This window comes from Magallana gigas, chromosome 9 (assembly GCF_963853765.1).
Source record: "Magallana gigas chromosome 9, xbMagGiga1.1, whole genome shotgun sequence".
Taxonomy (NCBI): Eukaryota; Metazoa; Mollusca; class Bivalvia; order Ostreida; family Ostreidae; genus Magallana; species Magallana gigas.
The window spans coordinates 32,219,802-32,237,981 of NC_088861.1; the positions used below are offsets into that span (position 1 = coordinate 32,219,802).

Consider the following 18,180-nt stretch of genomic DNA (forward strand, 5'->3'; position numbering starts at 1 on the left):
CAATTTTAATCAATTTTTTCTTCGGGAACAAATAATTAGGAAATTCACTATCCAACAACCAAGCCCCTGTGTTTAAGTTCCCATCTTTATGTCTAAATGGTTTTCGGATGATTGATACAGAGGAATGTCGGAAGGAATTCATACGCGGTGGCCCGCCATATCGTATTTCCGTTATTAAGCTCGGCTCTAGTGTTATTACGCGTATTACGATGTTTACACCAACAGGACGACCATCCTGGTGCCTTTTGATTTGTATTCTCGTAGCAGTGAAGGTATACAAAGCCTTTTCATCATGGTTCATTGTAAACTACGTGACATTGTGTGATCAGATTGCAAAAATCTGTTAACCATTCAGGAATAGATACTACTGTCTCTGCTCGATACACACACACAAAAAAATATATCAGAAGGATTCTTTATAAGGATAAATATTACTGTCTTAAAGTATAATTTATAGTGGTATTTAAATTAGACTTTCAAAAATGTTAAGTTTTTTCGTGGTTATATAGGCCTATAATTAATTTCCTTTTTTACATTTTTTCTTTGTTTCGTTTTTATTTCCGCAATGAGGAATGCATAGGCCTAATTTTAATTAAGATATTCCAGTTTTTCAGTGACAAAAGTACCAATAATGTGCATAAACATTATAAATGATTTTTTTTTGGTACATGATTGTTAAATCATCCCACTAGTATTATTGGGATTAGTATTAGTCCAATTAAGTTATTTAGATTAATTAATATTTACTTTTCAAGTTATTCTTAAAATACATATAATTACTATAAATGTGTTCATGGTGATTGAAATATTCCACCAATTCTTCATATACTACATGCTGTCAAGGTTGATGAGCTGCCATATAGCATATTAATTGTATAAATAAAGTTATTTACATGTTGTGTAGAAGCAGTACATGTACATCATTAATAAGTATATATTAAATTGATAAAAAAAAAAGGCTTATATGAACCTGTCAATGAAAACAGGTATATCATTTTCAGTAAGTTGCATTTGAAGTCAATTTTATTTGAAGTTAGATCTTAGACCAGATAATTTAAACATGATATAGCAATTCACACAAACATAATGATTCCTCGTTATGTGTAGAGATCCTCTATAGAATTTAAATAATTATTGAAACATATGATAAAGAATTCACAAGAATGAATTTACCCTTTTGACATGTAGAGATCTTTTCTCAGTACAAATATTCCCACTCTCACCTTTGTATTCATAAAATGAAATTGATACCTAGACTTGTTCTTGACCTATTTTTTATTTTCTTTCATAGCAATTAAAGTTTGTTCCATTTCAATGCTTTTCTATGAACCTAAAATATATATCGCGACATTCCCATTGATAAGAATTGTACAATATTTCAAAAGATCATGTAATTTATATCTGGTGCAAATGAAATTATTTGCATACATAATATGTTAATAACATTTAGTGGCTCTTTGTTGGTCAACAATATTAATTTGATATGTCACCAATGTACAAGCACTAAAAATACTGGTGCCATATTTCAATGAGATAAACTGCAAAAACAAATGAAATTCAGCAGCTTAATTAATCAAATGATATATTTTATTAATAGATTACAATATTTTTAATGCATAAAATAATTTTGAACAATGCACATTCAAATAATGAATGTTTTTTTTTTGTAAACATGTTCTTGGAATGCATACTTTTGTTAGGTTTAGGTGATAAAAATATGAAATAAACCTGATATATTTGTTTTTACCTTTTTTTGTGTCTGTACACTTGCTTCGAATGAATGTTGTTTCAAATAGATAAGATACAGCCTTTGTGAAAGGACGACAGTAATTTATGTCTACGGGTATACACAGAAATTTAAATGCCCAAGCCAATGATTTATAACAACAGGTTGATAATTGTTTATCTGTAGCTAAATTGTTGAGCAGGCATTTATAGATGCAAGTAAATCAAAATGAACTTACAGCCTGACAGATTTTCAGATTTCAAATTTTTTACAATTGTAACAGAGCTGCAAATGATTGTATAAAATCATGACATCTTCATGTCCCAACAAAAAAAAAAAAATGTACCGATTTGTGAGGCCAGGAACACAATGCGGCCCATTATTTCTGCATGTGATATTAAATTACTTAAAAATTATAAATTGGTCCATGCAGTCAAAATGAACTCTAGGGTGACAACATTTTGCTTAAGATGATGGTACTTATAAAGGTTACAAAACAACTAACATAGCTAGCTGTGTTATTGTCAAGACTTATATGTAAGTGTGGTCTAAATGCATCTTTGTTAATAAATTGCACATTCACATGTCGCATGTATATATGTATATTGGTTGAGCACATGTACAACTTGCAAGTGCTACCAATATTTGTTAACACAAGTGTGAATTAATAGTATTTCATCTTAATACATGTAATACATGTATGTTATTAAGATTATTATAGAGTTTTGGAGGCTTTCATGACCAGTCCTGTAATGAATATTCTTGCATACTTTGAAGGAGACATTATTGCAGATGTTATACTAGTATACAGTCTATAGTGAAATTAATTGGCCGAGATACTGAAATATTTCTTTTGTTGTCAACAAATTTGCTAAACTGCCAAGGTTTCAAATAATTATATATTTTTTCTTGATGTTATTTAACAGACAGTGGTGACCAATAGTGACTTCTGTAATGTAACAAGATCAACAAAAAAAGTTGTGCCAACCTGCCCAGACAGTCTGGATAAATGGAACGAGGCTTCAAAAAGAAAAAATTGTACACAATATGCCAGCCAATGCAGCGAACCTGAGAAGCTTGAGTACCACTGTGTCATCAACCCATTCATCAACGAGACTCTTGAGGTCTGTGCCTATGGACAGTACATAATATCAGGTAGGATGAAAATTCTCTAATTGGGTGAATTGACCTGTTTTTAACAACTATTGAAAGCTTATAGCTACCTGTAAAACGATTAACTATTTGAACATGTATGGTAATTTTTATGTTTTATGACCTTGAACATCCTATACCTTTAATACAATGTTAATTACCTTTTTCTGATCACACTTTGTTCCACATCTGTATGTCTGTTTAACTTAAAATTCAGACTTGGTTTATGTAGTTTTTAGAATTTGAAACATATATTTTTAACCGGGTTTTCCAACGGAATAATCCGGTTATTAAAATGGTGAAAATGGCGGGCGGGCGGCTGCCAAAAGGGTACCCTCATTGTACGGATAACTCCTCCTACAGTTTTCAAGATAGGAAGTTGTTCTTTTGCAGATCAATTGTACATATATCAGAGGTGTGCATATTGCTAGGATTTTGATTTCTGATTATTTCTGAAAAAAATACCAGCTTTTGAACTTAGTCATTTTTTAGCACAATATTGCATATAGGGTACCCTTTCACCTTATCCATTTCACTGGATACGGGTTGACATGGATTATGGATACAGTTCACATAAAAGTAAACCCGGTTTGCTGTCACATTGACAGCTTTTCACTTGTTCTGAAAATTTACTTATTACTCATGATGTGGAGCTGAGGTCATGTTCATTTTGTATTTTCATCATGATTGGAATACTTTTTCCTCTATTTTACATACATTTTTTTTTATCATGATGGACACTAAGATACTGAATATTAATTGCGTGGTAACTAACATAGACTGATTTATAACTAAAGGTTATAAAAGGATATAAAAGGTTATAATTATAACCATAAATAAAAGTTTATTAGGACTCCAGATCAGTCTTCAGAGTCACCCAGTATTATGGAAATCAGTTACCCTGACGACAAGTCAAATAAATGTACTTATTTCATATAGTGAATCCAAATATTATACAGTATAAGGCCTTTATAAGGTTGAGTTTTTGCATATGAACAAACAAGACAAATGGTTTATGCCCCTTCTTCATTTTGCGGCCCATCTTTCCCCTCCACAGTAATAACACAAGTCTAAACTGAAATATGGGACTTCCTATGGCATTTTACTAGTTAACCGGGTTTTCCAACGGAAAAATCCGGTTATTAAAATGGTGAAAATGGCGGGCGGGCGGGCGGGTGGGCGGGCGGATTGGCGGGCGGGCGGGCGGCTGCCAAAAGGGTACCCTCATTGTACGGCTAACTCCTCCTACAGTTTTCAAGATAGGAAGTTGTTCTTTTGCAGATCAATTGTACATATATCAGAGGTGTGCATATTGCTAGGATTTTGATTTCCGATAATTTATCGAAAAAATACCAGCTTTTGAACTTAGTCATTTTTTGGCAAAATATTGCATATAGGGTACCCTCATTGTACGGATAACTCCTCCTACAGTTCTCAAGATAGGAAATTGTTCTTTTGCAGATCAATTGTACATATATCAGAGGTGTGCATATTGCTAGGATTTTGATTTCTGATAATTATTGAAAAAAATACCAGCTTTTGAACTTAGTCATTTTTTGGCAAAATATTGCATATAGGGTACCCTCATTGTACGGATAACTCCTCCTACAGTTCTCAAGATAGGAAGTTGTTCTTTTGCAGATCAATTGTACATATATCAGAGGTGTGCATATTGCTAGGATTTTGATTTCCGATAATTTATGAAAAAAATACTAGCTTTTGAACTTAGTCATTTTTTGTCAAAATGTTGTATATACATGTACATGTAGGGTACTCCATTTCACTGGATAAGGGTTGACATGGATTATGGATACAGTTTACATAAAAGAAAACCCGGTTTGCTGTCATATTGACAGCTTTTCACTTGTTGAATTTGCCATATAAAAATTTATCAAATAAAGCATTCATTTGGGGGTGTTTTCTTATCAATCTTCAGTGCCTCGAGGACAGAAATCAAGGAAAAGAAAAATTATTAATAAGTCATCATAAAATTCTCAAACAATACAAGTGTCCTTTGTTCCTGTTTCTATGCAATATCACAGAGGCTTCAATTTCTGAATATAACAAATAATTAAATTTCAGTGGTTGTGTTAACAGGGACCAACCCAGAGCAAACTTAGCTTAGGGAGACGTCACTTCTGAAGTTCTCCCTCACAGAAAAATAGGGAGAAATTTGAGAAATCAAGTAGACTTCCATTCTTTGAAAATGGCATAATGCTAATGATAATACATTTATACACAGATTCAACCTTAATTTGAATTTGATTAGAAGCAAGTCAATTAAAAATATAACAACCCCTAAAAAAATTAAAATATTATCCAATTTTTTAAATTTAATTTAATTTTATTATGTATTCATACATTTTGTAGCTGAAATGTTTCGTAATTGTGTTGGCTAAATGACAAATAAAATCAGTCTGTGTTTACATGTAAGTGCATTTTGAAGGTATTAGTCCAACCCTTTGACCCAATTACAACAGTCATATACCCGGCTGTAGAACTTCCATGGACATGTCTCATTTTTCCATGGATTCCAGGCTTTTCCATAGAACTTCCATGGAAATGCCTGGAAAACATGGACATAGTCCAGGATACATGGACAAGAACAGACTGGACGTCCATGTACAATGTTCATGGATAACATAAACATCATGGAAAATGGGTGGAAATTACTGGAAAGTTGGACTTAGAATTTTTAAGACTTTAACTTTATAATTATAATGTTGAACTTAGAAATTTTACAGACTGGAAAAGCATGGAAATTTCTGTAATCAGAAGTAAATATTTTTCCAAGTAGAAATATGGTATTCAATGTACTTTTTTAAAAAAAATCTGTAACTTTTTTCATTTTCATTGTATCCAAGCACGGTTTTTTGCTTTATGAAGCCAAGTTAAAGATTAACGTTTCAAATGAGAATATAAATGTTTTTTAATGGTGGCATACTTATGTAAAATTAGGCAATTCTTTAAATTGAATTAGAATAAAATTGATTCCCTTAAATTCAAACACAGTTTAATCCTGATATGTTTCCTACTACATTTTAACTAACAAAATACAAGTCGGAGAACAGACTATGCAAACTCAGTTTTAGTCAAAGCAGCATTTGTCATAATGAGTGGATTAAAATAATTTCTTTTAGTCTGTTGTTTAACTTGCAATAAATTACTTTTGTTCCATTTTTCAATTTTGATTGTTTAATAAAGCAAAAGCTACCATTCAATAGAAAGTCATATATCATGTTAATACTGATTAATATTGATATCAGAATACTGTGGTTTCATCAATATTCAAGGGTATCAATTTTCGTGGATTAAGTGAAAAACACAGTTTCAAGGATACGTAAATTCGTGGCCAATGACGCTATCAATACAAAATGTTAATAATAATTGCCTTTCAATGAACATTTAATTTCGTGGATCAACTTAAAACGACGAAATCCACGAAAATTGGTATTCAACGAATATTGATGAAACCACAGTAAATGTACCATGTTAATGGATAAAATGGTAACAATAAATTGAAAAATAAATTGAAATACTTTTAAGAATCTTTATTGAAAAGTTTTTTCTTATTATACCAAAAAATGCTTCAGAATAGATAATGCCATAAAATTTTCCCAAATAAAGTCTACCAGTGTTCACATACATTTTAAGAATTAGAAATTCAGATTGTTAGTCCTCAACAGTGAGCAATAAAGAAAGTGTCTTAAACAATGTTAAACTGTTCAGAAATCTAAAGATTAATTTTCCTGGTCTAAAGCGGATACTTTTTCCTTTACTTTATTTCTACAGTTCTCACTTCACTGTCTTAAACTCATTCTTATCTGTTCAGTAGTCATTTTAATCTCTTTCGTGGTGGTTTGGAAGGCGGGCTGCATATTTACCAACTACAATAAGAGGCTCTACTATTTTTCCAACTCTGACAACATCTTGATTGTTTCTGAAAGAAATTTAAAAATGGGCACATAAACATTGTAAATAATTTGAAAAAACGAATGATGTTACGGCATCTTGGATTTATTAAGTGCCTTTGAAATTAAATTTGAACGTATGAACCCTGAGGTTGATCTCATCAAGCTCCAAAATATTTTACATTTGTAAAACTACAATTAACACGATCATAAATTTTAATAACTGCTTTCAATAAACATAAGAATTAGTACCTTAAATACGAAACCCTTTGCAGGTGTGGAACTCGTCTGTCAAGGATAGGTCCTTCTTTTTTCATCAGCCTGCCTACTGCAAACACTTGGTGTGTTTGGTTATGCATAATATATCGCTCAACTTCAATCATATCAGCTCCATCTTGATTATTTTCTAGGAGAAGAGTGTATGAATTCTGTTTTTTTACTTTATTTACAGCCATGCTATACATTGTAAATCCATTTCTGGCTATTTTAGCAACCACTGAAAAACTCTCTCTGTTGTCACAGTTAGTAATCTCTCTAAGTTTGTCCCTGATATCATCATGAAGGTCTTCCCTTAAATCCTGAATCTTTATCACATTACAATGTAAAGCCTCAGTTCCTATTTGCTTGTGTGATGCTGCACTTAGCCTTTCCAGAAAACCTAAGACTTTTGTGTCATTCATTCCATTTGAGTGCATTTGTTGCACATTTTTCTGAACACGTTTTTGGGCATGAAGAAACCAAAATACTTCTCTACAGACATTTCCTGTTCCATGTATGGCTTTTGTGATTTCACCATTAAAGGATTCAAAAGCAAAGCAAGACCACCCCCAAAGTGGTCCCCATGACTTAACAAAGGTCACAAGGTGAGTAAGATTATGAACATTCAAACTCATTAAATTATCCATATATAATGGTGCCACATTTCTACAAAAAGCATTTAAGAGTTCCTCGGCACGATCAAGATCAGATTGATCAATTCCTTCACTTAGCAAAATATATACAGCCTCCACTAAACAGCTAAAGTGGACTAAATACACTTGTGGTAAATATTCGTTCAAACATGGTAAAGCATAAAAGAGCAGCCAGTTTCTTAATTCTGATGCCTTCCAGTGATGATATGTATTCGACAGGATGCGGGGACGACGATGAATGAAATACGGTGGTTTGATCTTCTTAAGAATTGCGTCGACTTCTTTAATCTTATCACCAATGTACCATGCATTCTGGGAATGTTTACTATCGAACCAAATATCGAGAAATTTTTTTGTCACTCCTAGTAGAACTCCATGCATGTAGTCAATAGTAACATTTTTTGTCATGGAAAAGTATGGGAGATACATAAAAACATTTTCCCCAAAGAAGCCGTCAATTCTCTTCCCTTCATTCCTAGCCAAAGTTGCACTGTTTCTAGCCTCTTCTTCAGACCTCAAAATGGGGCTTTCATTATATGGATAAGACCTGCAATTGCCTTTCCCACTTGCCACAACAACCCCTGGTTCTTTACAGTATAGGCATCCATTAAGGCCATTATGCTGTGTCATGTTCAATACATATGCACGTGCTTGCAAGTCCATGGTTGCCAAGATTAACATCGCCCTCAAGGATACAGTTCTTCCATCAACCAAAAATGTCATGCCTATCTGATATAGATTATGTAAGTCTAATACTAATGGTTTCAGAAACATGCACATTTTTGGTTTTCCAACACCTTGCCAAATGCCCCAAAGTATCATATTAGTACGTTGAAATCTTTCTTTAGGGGGCAGCTCATTTATGATGAGGTATACCGGCCAAAGTGAGACAGATGAACTACTAAATAAAGGTATGCCATCAGTAAATAAAGTAAGTGTAATGTTGCTGGACTTATAAAGAAAATTGCCTGGTTCTTTAAGCTTTAGATACTCTGAGCCACTCTTGACATCAGAAATAACACTAGTATTTACTTCTACATTGTAATTCTGTTCTATCAAGTTCCACAGTCCAGGCCTTTCCAATATTTCTTTTAGTTGATAAGAAAGGTTACTTGTGACAAAATATTTCCTAAACTCTGGATTATTTTTAAAGCCTCTACATCCAGGAGTTGGACACTCATTACTATTGTCATCAAATGTCTTTTTGCAATTATCACAGTAAATATGATGATTAAGGTACTGTGTTGGGGGATAAATTTTTATATATAGAGAAAATCTTTTAAAGTCTTCTCAAAACTATTAGGCCAGGAAAGCCCAAATTGAGTGGAAGCATCCCCAGATCATATAGATTCAAGTTTGTTTAAATAATAGTCCAGGGGTAGGGTGAGGCCACGATGGGGGATGGATTTTTACTTAGGAATATATAGAGAAAATCTTTCAAAATCTTCTTTTTAAAGACTATTTGGCCAGAAAAGCTTAAACTTGTGTAGAGGCATCCTCGGATATAGTGTTAATTCAAGTTTGCAAGATCACAGTCCCTAGTGGTAGGGCGGGACCGTGATGGCGGTTTGAATTTTTACATTAGGAATATATAGAGAAAATCTTTAAAAATATTCTGGGAAAGTTTTCGGTCCAAAACTCAGTACTTAGTGTGAAAGTACAGGTTATGAGATTAAAGGTAGATTGAAGTTTGATGAAACCATGATTCCCTAGAGAATAGTGGGGCCATTCATCATGATTCCCTAGAGAATAGTGGGGCCACGGAATGGGGGGGGGGGGGTTATAGGAATAGAGAAAAATCTTCTTACAGGTACAACAACAAAAGGGGCTTGGTATTTACCAAAAAATAAGAGGTGGATAAAAATTGGCAGATTTTCAATTTTTTTTAGCAAGATCTACTGTACTCAGTTGTCAAGATATTTTGATACTGTAATGCTAATTTGGTCAGAATTAAGGCAATTGTTGCTCAGGTGAGCGATGTGGCCCCTAGGCCTCTTGTTTGACAGCCTCGTGGGCATTCTGATTTCACACATACCCAATCACAAAAACAGCTATCAGAATATCACAACAATATCCACATTGGAATTCAGCACTGTTGTGTATATGTTCCTCTCCATAATCTTAAACAAATAACGTCATCATTCTTTTTTGGTTGCCAGTTGCACCATTCATTTAATCAGTAAGGTGACAGCTTTTTTCATGGTTTTCTTCAGGTCTGTGTAACTCAGGGCAGACCTATTGGGAAGATATTAAAATGGATTTCATATAAGCACAATGGCAATTGTTTTCATATTTTAAGCAGTTTCTAAGAAAACAACTTACCATTATTAAAGCTACAATTAAATTGTTCTACTAACTGAGAGAAAAACACGAATCCTTTTTTTGTTTATGTCATATAAATGTAAATTTTATAAAATGCAATTACCTGTTTGGTTATACATTTTCGAATTATTATTTTCTAAATTTGAAATTGTTAAAATAAAGCTTTTTAGATTATTTGTTCATACACGTAAACATTAAAAAAAGAAATAACGGGCGTTTTGCTTGATCCGATACTCGGTTTCCCTGGCAAACTCAAATAACCGTTGGACCCCCCCCCCCCTGGAAAAAATTTCTGGATCCGCGCATGGGTCTTAAACAGTGTTAAACCCATTGGTATAAAGGTAGATTGCAGTCTTTCGGTTTATTGTTTAAACTGCCATTCAATGAATATATTTTTATTGCTAAACTTACTTTTTTCAAAAACGTGCTCATGCAGATGGTGCAGGGGGTGTCGACACTCGATTCATTCACTCAGATTCGTCCTCAGTTCAGCTGTTGATTTTTTCACAGATAAACACTCCATTGACAGTATATTTTTTGACCTTGTTTACAGATAATTCCCGTATTTCATTCATTTTACCATCTCCAGTGATGGCAGGAAGCTCGATGGCAGACAACATGGCAGCATCGAGTGTGAAAATTGGCGGCTAGCGTTTTGATCGACCAATCAGCGCGCGCGTAACTTAACATTGAAACAAAAGTAAAAGTGGAAACAAACAGCATACGAAAATTCTTAATTCAACATGCATCGAGCAGTTTAGATACTCAAATCTAAGTAGACTGATATTTTAACTTAATAAAAAAGAATATACCGTTACAAAAGAACAGACAGGTTGGTATTCACGTAAAACATGAGTTGGGGGGGGGGGGGGGGGCCGGGTTGATTCAAACAGTCTTCGTAACCATGCAAAACAGTTATATGTGATTGAAGGGAATATCATTGGATTTTTTAATTGAGACTTTCTTGGAATAAAACTTTAATCATAAAATATGTATTAGATTTAATTTTTTTGACTTATTATTATTTTTTTGGGAAAAATATACAAAAGCAATTCATGCAATTTTAATTGACAGTTTTAGACTTGTGCTGAATGTGTAAAATTCTATAAGTCTAAATTCTGGTAAGGCTTTTGCAAGCTCAGTAAGCATAATCAATCAGAGAAAAAAGAAAAGTTTGTGGTAAACTTCTGGCAAATTTTGAGGTGTTATAATTTAAATCATATCTAAATAATTGACAATTTGTTAACCCCCCTCCACTGCTCGGCTTCTCCTTCAATGAAAATGTTTATTATTGTTAGAAAAATTAAAATGCAATTTTTATTGTATTACTTATGCATTTATTTTTTTTTCAATTAAGTACATGCCATTGGTTTAATTTAAATGCATGCATGTTTTGCATTCTGATCAGAGAAGATTTGACACAAATTATTTCGAGCTGGAATGCAGCTTGTTATAATTAATGCAGAAATCAAATATGATGCCTAGCAGTATTGCCAGAGTTACATATTATGTATAAATTAATTAGTTCATGATTCTAAATGATCAAATACATGTAGATGTTTCCAGAAAATTATTTCTGGCAGTATGATACTGAGTATAGCCAGAATATTACCAGAAGTCGTTGCAGCTAGTGGCAATATTCTAGGTGCATGTTAATATAATTTTTTACAGAAACAACTCTAATAGAATTGCCAGAATGTTGCCAGAAGTTATTGCCGCTAGCGGCATTAACACTCCAGCAGTATTGCCAAAATGTTACCAGAAGTTGTTGCAGCTAGCGGCAACATTTCACTAGTCTCAAAATATGGTTTCTGGTAACAAAAATGTGTTGCCGCATTGTTGCAGCAATAAATTTACTTTGGTAAGGGTATTGCTTAGATTTTGATTTCTGATAATTTATGAAAAAATATACCAGATTTTGAGCTTTGTCATTTTTTGGCAAAATATTGCATATGGGTACTCCATTTCAGGTACATGTAATTGATTTCAATCATTGTTGATTAATCTGTGCTATTGATTAAAAAGACATATCAAGAATGAAGAAATGTTGAACATTTCACATTATTGTATTTTGTAATTTTCAAATCATTCTATTTATCAGGGCAAACACTTAGAAGTTTTGATCTATTTACTGATGGGATTTATATTCGGTAATATGCAACATTGCCAATTGAAGAATCTCACTGAGATTAGTCTTACTTAAAATATTCTGTATTTAAAACTCTAAAGATGGTTTATAACCTTTTTGATCTTTTATGACATGTATTGTGGCTCTGCAGGTGAGATATCTTGTTATACATGTATTTGAGTAGATCATTGTCTCTTTGAAATTTAATTTAATTTCTCACTTGATTAAGTCCTCGGAAAAACAAAACTGATTAGATTTTTTCTGATGTGAAACATAAATTTGATATCATAAATCTTAAAACCAGTAGGAATATCCAACTATAAAATATAATTCCTCCTTAAAATTAATTTTTTTAGCTCTGAATAATAGCTTAAAGGTGTACAAATATATATGCTATTTCAATATTGTAATCATGGTACATGTAATAGTGATCAGATGCTAATTATACAGCCAATAATGTATCAGATAAAATTAACATGGGTTAAATAATGTAATTTGCATAGAACATGCTACATCATAATTATATATGGTATAGAAATTGAAGAAAACTGCACATTTAATTACCAGTACATGTACTTTTTTGAAATGTGTTGAAATTGAATTTTAAAGATATACACATGTAATTACTGTATATTAGGCCTAACCAAAAAATAGGTTTGTTTCCGCTTTCAGGCTGAAAAAAATTAGAGTCGGTAGGGTCTCCATCTGTTCAATTGCGCATATTAAACCATTTATCTATTAAACTGGGTAAGATTAAAAAAAAGCCCAGAGAAAAATGATCTGAAGAACTTTTTCCCTGGCTGGTGGGAACATTTCTCGAGCTCAACTGGCAAGACGTGCTGCCATTTGTAAATAACAAACATCTACACAACACTGATGACATCTAAATAAGTTCTATGAGCGTTTTTAGGACTTAAATTTAGAGGACACAAAAATTTTTAAATAGAAAAAAAAACTGAAATTTTAACAAAAAACCGGATAAAAACAAAAATTTATGAAAAAACTCCGATATTTTTTTTGGGTCGGCGGGTTTAAGTTAGGGTCGGTCTGGAAAGCGAAAACAAACCTATTTTTTTGTTAGGACTTATATTAGCTAAGAATATGAAATAACTTAATGTAATTGGAAACAAGTTGTTCATTTGAAAAAACAATGATGGCCTAGCTGTTATAATTATTGTATTACATGTGTTTTATAATCTTGAGAAAATCAGAGTTTGCTTAATTATTCTTTTATTTCAGGTCATTGCACGGAATACAGCAGCACTGGAAACTTGATTCAACCCAACCGCAACACAAACTGTTTGAAGTTCTCATCAAAGCCATGTCATATACCTTACAAATCAACTGAAGCTTACAAATGTATGTTAGATTGTTTTTGAGGTGCATCACTATCAGCGATGTAGCCTCATTGCTGTCAGCTCACTTCTCTCGGCTTATATACAAGCGGCATATAGAACTCAAGTATCAATGCGCCAATAAATATATACCTGGTAGTGCCGTTCTGATTGTTACGTAATTTCAACCAGGAACATATATTCAGTATTCGTTTTAAAAATATCAACAAATCATTACAACAGATATATCCTTTACACATTGAAAAAACATCAACATCAATAAAAGAACAAAACAAAGATTAATAGGCAGATGAGATAGACTGGCAATGCCTGCAATGCGATTTGCGTACGAAAGGGACAAAGAACCAGTCAACCGATGAGATAATTTGCATAACAACAGTTCGTACTTCAATTTAAAAGCGGTGACTTTAATTTGTCGAATATCGGAGGTAAAAAAATGTAATAATTTCGTATATAAAATATTTATATTAAAATGAGAGTAAGTGGCTGTCTTCCTATAGCTAGGAACAGATTTCGTATTTTATCACTTGATAAAACAAATAAGACAATGTCCAACTGAATGAGGAAAAGCGCGCCACCTTCCCCATGTAGAATGGCGATATTTAACAACTTGTAGTGATGTTTTTAGCTACCTTCAATGCGATGCGCCGCTCAGGCCTTCAGGCCTTTGATCTTTTATAATGCATGTACCTTAATGCATATTGACAGGACACTGAGATATCAACAAAACTGTCTTCCTTCCTCATCTTCTGTCCATCTGTCTGTAACTCACTCAGGTTATATTAAAGCTCCTTAAAAAAAACTTATTACTAAAATACATATGTATGAGATAAGATAATTGTTGATCAGCATAAACACTAATAATAATACCACAGTAAATGTTTGGGTCATAGATTAATATTGCTGCTGAGATAAGCAATGTGGCCTATGGATCATACATGTAAGGAGAAAATAAGAAATTTATATGCACTAGCTGTAGTACCCCTTCAGAGATGACAACATGAGTGGATTGACCACATATTTTTATTTTATAACACTTGATCCACTTTACTTGGCAAAATTTAAAAGGGTTTAGAGGGTATTAGATTTACAGATTTTTTAATGGAAATAATATCCCTTTAGCTGACTAACTTATATAATTAGGGCCCCGCAAGGATTTGCGGGTGCCCTATAGTAATCACTCCGTCCGTCCTTCTGTCCATCCGTCTGTCACTCTTCCGTCCACAAATTTCCAGTTTTTTCTAATAACTTATTTTATGGTTGCCCAATCAAGTTCAAATTTGGTATGGTAGTTCAGTAGGCAGAAATGCATATTTTGATGCTAAGTTTGGTTCTCTATGTCTTCTGGTTTGGAGCTGGGGTGGTGGGGTAGATTCCTAACTATGCATAAGAATGAATGGGCAAAGAGAGATAACTGCTGAGAATGAATGGGCAAAGAGAGATAACTGCTGAGAATGTTACCATTGTATACATGGAAGGCTGTGCAATATTTGTCCTTTGGGATTAATTAACCTTCCACAGGAAGAAAATCCTAAGCTTTATCTTTATCTGTCACATTGAGATTAATTACTGCACTGCCTGTGTCTGCAAATGAACTTTGTTTTGAAGTTAAGGTCAATTTTGAATGATGTGTAGTATTGTGTACATTCTTTGAATTATGGATTTAAAATATAATATTCATATTTTGTTTTGGTTAAAATACCGTACACAATGTTTTATGATAATTTTATTGAATTCTAAAATCAAGATATATATTTAGAGATCCTTTTTCACAATCAAAGTTTTTTTTACTTCTCTATATTAATTGTCATAGCGGGGCCCTTCCTGACTGGTCAGTTTTCTAGTTAGTTTTTATACCCCTCTCTGAATGAGAAAGGGGTATACTGTTTTACCCTTGTGTTTATGTCTGACCGTAACAAACATTTCTCTCGCATTTTTCTCAACAGCTATTCATCGCAGATGCTTGAAATTTTTACACACTCTTAGTTAGGGCATGCCATATGATAGGATCTATTTGGGTACCAATGATACGTCAACTGCGTGACATGTTAAATTACAACTTTTTTTTTTAGCTAAATATTCAAACAAATTTTCATCAAAGATTTCTCAGCAACTATTAATTGCAGATGCTTGGAATTTTAAAACACTCTTTGTTTAGACATTCAGTATAATGGAATCTATTTTTATACTAATTGGATGACAACTTACTGTTGAATGATGACTTTGCACATTTTGTATATTCACATCAGGGTGGAGGTAATCCCTATAGTGAGCATTGGCTCACATACATCTTGTTTGAAAAAGGTTTGCAGCTTGCGTTTCATTTCTAGAAAGTCAATAAAAGTTGCATATCATTTCTAATGCCTCTCTTTTTATAGTATCAACATTTTTTTCGCCCAACCCATTTTATGAGTATCAAACGATCACTTTGATGATGACGAAAACAATTTAGTGAAATATATATATTATTTATATAACAGGTTCATTCAAGCATGATTCATTTTTGAGGTATTGGGTTCATTTGTCCTATCTACCTGTTCGCCTGGGTCCGTTTGCCCAGAGTCTGTTTGCTCTAATTATTGTTTGCTCTGATTATCATTCACCCTAAACTTTGTTTGCTGACTACCTAAACCTCGTTCATAAACCACATCATTTTAAGGTCAGATGACACGTTCCTTGAGCATCTTTTTTGTATCTCCTCGTTATAAAGAGTTCCAATGAGATTATTATTCATAATTGTTTTTAAAATGATAAGAATTATATTTGTATGCCCCCCTTCGAAGAAAGGAATCTGGGCATATTGTTTTGCTGCTGTCTGTCGGTCGTTTGGTCTGTCAGTCGGTCCATCAACAGTTTCCGTTCATTTTCTTTACATAGGTTGCACGTATTGAAATGAAATTAAGAATACAGCTTTATCATAATAATATCCAGGTCAAGTTCAATTTCAGGTACGATCGAGCAATTTTTTGACTGAGTTATGTCCCTTGGACATAGACAAAATCCAATTATTTACAGTTTCTGTTCATTTTCTTTACATAGGATGCACGTATTGAAATGAAATTTGGTAAAAAGGATTATATCTAGGTCAAGTTTGTTTTTGGGTGCGATCGAGCAATTTTTCGACTGAGCTATGTCCCTTGGACGTAGAAAAATTCCAATTATTTGCAGTTTCCGTTCTTTTTCTTGAAAGAGGATGCACATATTGAAATGAAATATGGTAAATAGGTTTATTGATTCATAATAATATCTAGGTCAAGTTTGATTTTGGGTGCGATGGAGCAATTTATCGACAGAACTATGTCCCTTGGACGTAGAAAAATTCCAATTATTTGCAGTTTCCGTTCTTTTACTTGAAAGAGGATGCACATATTGAAATGAAATATGGTAAAAAGGTTTATTGATTCATAATAATATCTAGGTCAAGTTTGATTTTGGATGCGATCGAGCAATTTTCGACAGAGCTATGCCCCTTGGACTAAGTAAAGATTTCCAATTATTTGCAGTTTCCGTTAATAATCTTCACATAGGAAGCATGTATTGAATTGAAATTTGGTATACTGGTTTATCATAATAATATCTAGATCAAATTCCATTTTGGGTATGATCAAGGAATTTTCAACAGAGATATGCCTCTTAGTCGTAGAAAAACTCCAATTATTTGCAGTTTCCATTCACTTTCTTCGCACAGGATGGACATATTCAAATGAAATTTGGTATACAGGTTTATCATAATAATATCTAGGTCAAGTTTAATTTTGGGTACAATCAAGCATTTTTGACAGAGCTATGCCCCTTGGACATAGAAAAATTCCAATTATTTGCAGTGTCCGTTCATTTTCTTCACAATTGTTTCCAAGGAAGGGGGGCATAAGTGTTTTACAAACATCTCTTGTTTGGCATTTGGCCTAGTGGTTAACGCTGTAGCCGCTCATTAATTGCTAGGAATGTATATGCATGGTTCTATAGGTCGTAATTTAGTTCCAACCCAGGCCCCGGCCGAGATGGAGCTTTTATATAGTGAATTTCCCTGTGCTGTATTTATAAATTTTTGTCCCCCGCTGCAACGCGGAGCGGGGACATAGAAATGCCGGGCGTCCGTCTGTGTGTCCGTCCGTCACACTTTTTTGTAAGCGCTCTCATGCCTACAAATTTTGACGGATTTTCATTAATTCATACCAAATGTTTATACCACTATTACCTTGGTCAAGTTCGAAAATCAGCATTGGTCGATACTTTTTGTTGGAGTTATGGGACTTTGACCACAATAATGACTCAGTTTTATCCAAACTTTGACCTTGTAAGCGCTCTCATGCCTACAAATTTTGACAGATTTTCATTAAATTTATACCAAATGTTTATATAACTAATACTTCGGTCAAGTTTGAAAATCAGCATTGGTCGATACTTTTTGTTGGAGTTATGGGACTTTTACCACAATAATGACTCTGTTTTATCCAAAAATTGACCTTGTAAGCGCTCTCATGCCTACAAATTGTGACGGATTTTCAATAAATTTATACCAAATGTTTATACCACTAATACTTTGGTCAAGTTCGAAAATCAGCATTGGTCGATACTTTTTGTTGGAATTATTGGACTTTTACTACAATAATGACTCCGTTTTATCCCAAATTCACCTTGTTAGCGCTCTCATGCCTACAAATTTTGACGGATT

At 33.3% G+C, this 18,180-nt stretch overlaps 2 protein-coding genes and 1 long non-coding RNA gene across 9 annotated transcripts in view; 1 reads left to right on the forward strand and 2 right to left on the reverse strand.

Moving 5' to 3' along the window:
• The window catches only part of LOC136271267 (uncharacterized), a 144,404-nt gene that overhangs the window by 20,337 nt on the left and 105,887 nt on the right, over positions 1–18,180 (reverse strand). The gene's annotated exons all lie outside the window — the stretch shown is intronic.
• LOC105321945 (uncharacterized) overlaps positions 1–18,180 on the forward strand; it is a 64,955-nt gene that overhangs the window by 10,776 nt on the left and 35,999 nt on the right. For 3 of the 5 annotated variants that reach the window (XM_066070992.1, XM_066070993.1, XM_066070991.1), the window contains 2 exons: positions 2,653–2,881; positions 13,390–13,509. In XM_066070992.1, the coding sequence (XP_065927064.1) occupies positions 2,653–2,881; positions 13,390–13,509 (349 nt within the window). Of the gene's footprint in view, positions 1–37; positions 273–2,652; positions 2,882–13,389; positions 13,510–18,180 lie in introns of those variants that run through there. The other 2 variants (XM_066070989.1, XM_066070994.1) reach the window with 2 other exon arrangements.
• Positions 6,493–8,651, reverse strand: LOC136271559 (uncharacterized). Its single transcript, XM_066071801.1, has 2 exons — positions 7,042–8,651; positions 6,493–6,818 (listed from the first exon to the last, which is right to left on the reverse strand). Exons 1-2 carry the CDS (start codon positions 8,520–8,522, stop codon positions 6,719–6,721), a joined length of 1,581 nt encoding a protein of 526 aa, XP_065927873.1. The 5' UTR covers positions 8,523–8,651; the 3' UTR covers positions 6,493–6,718.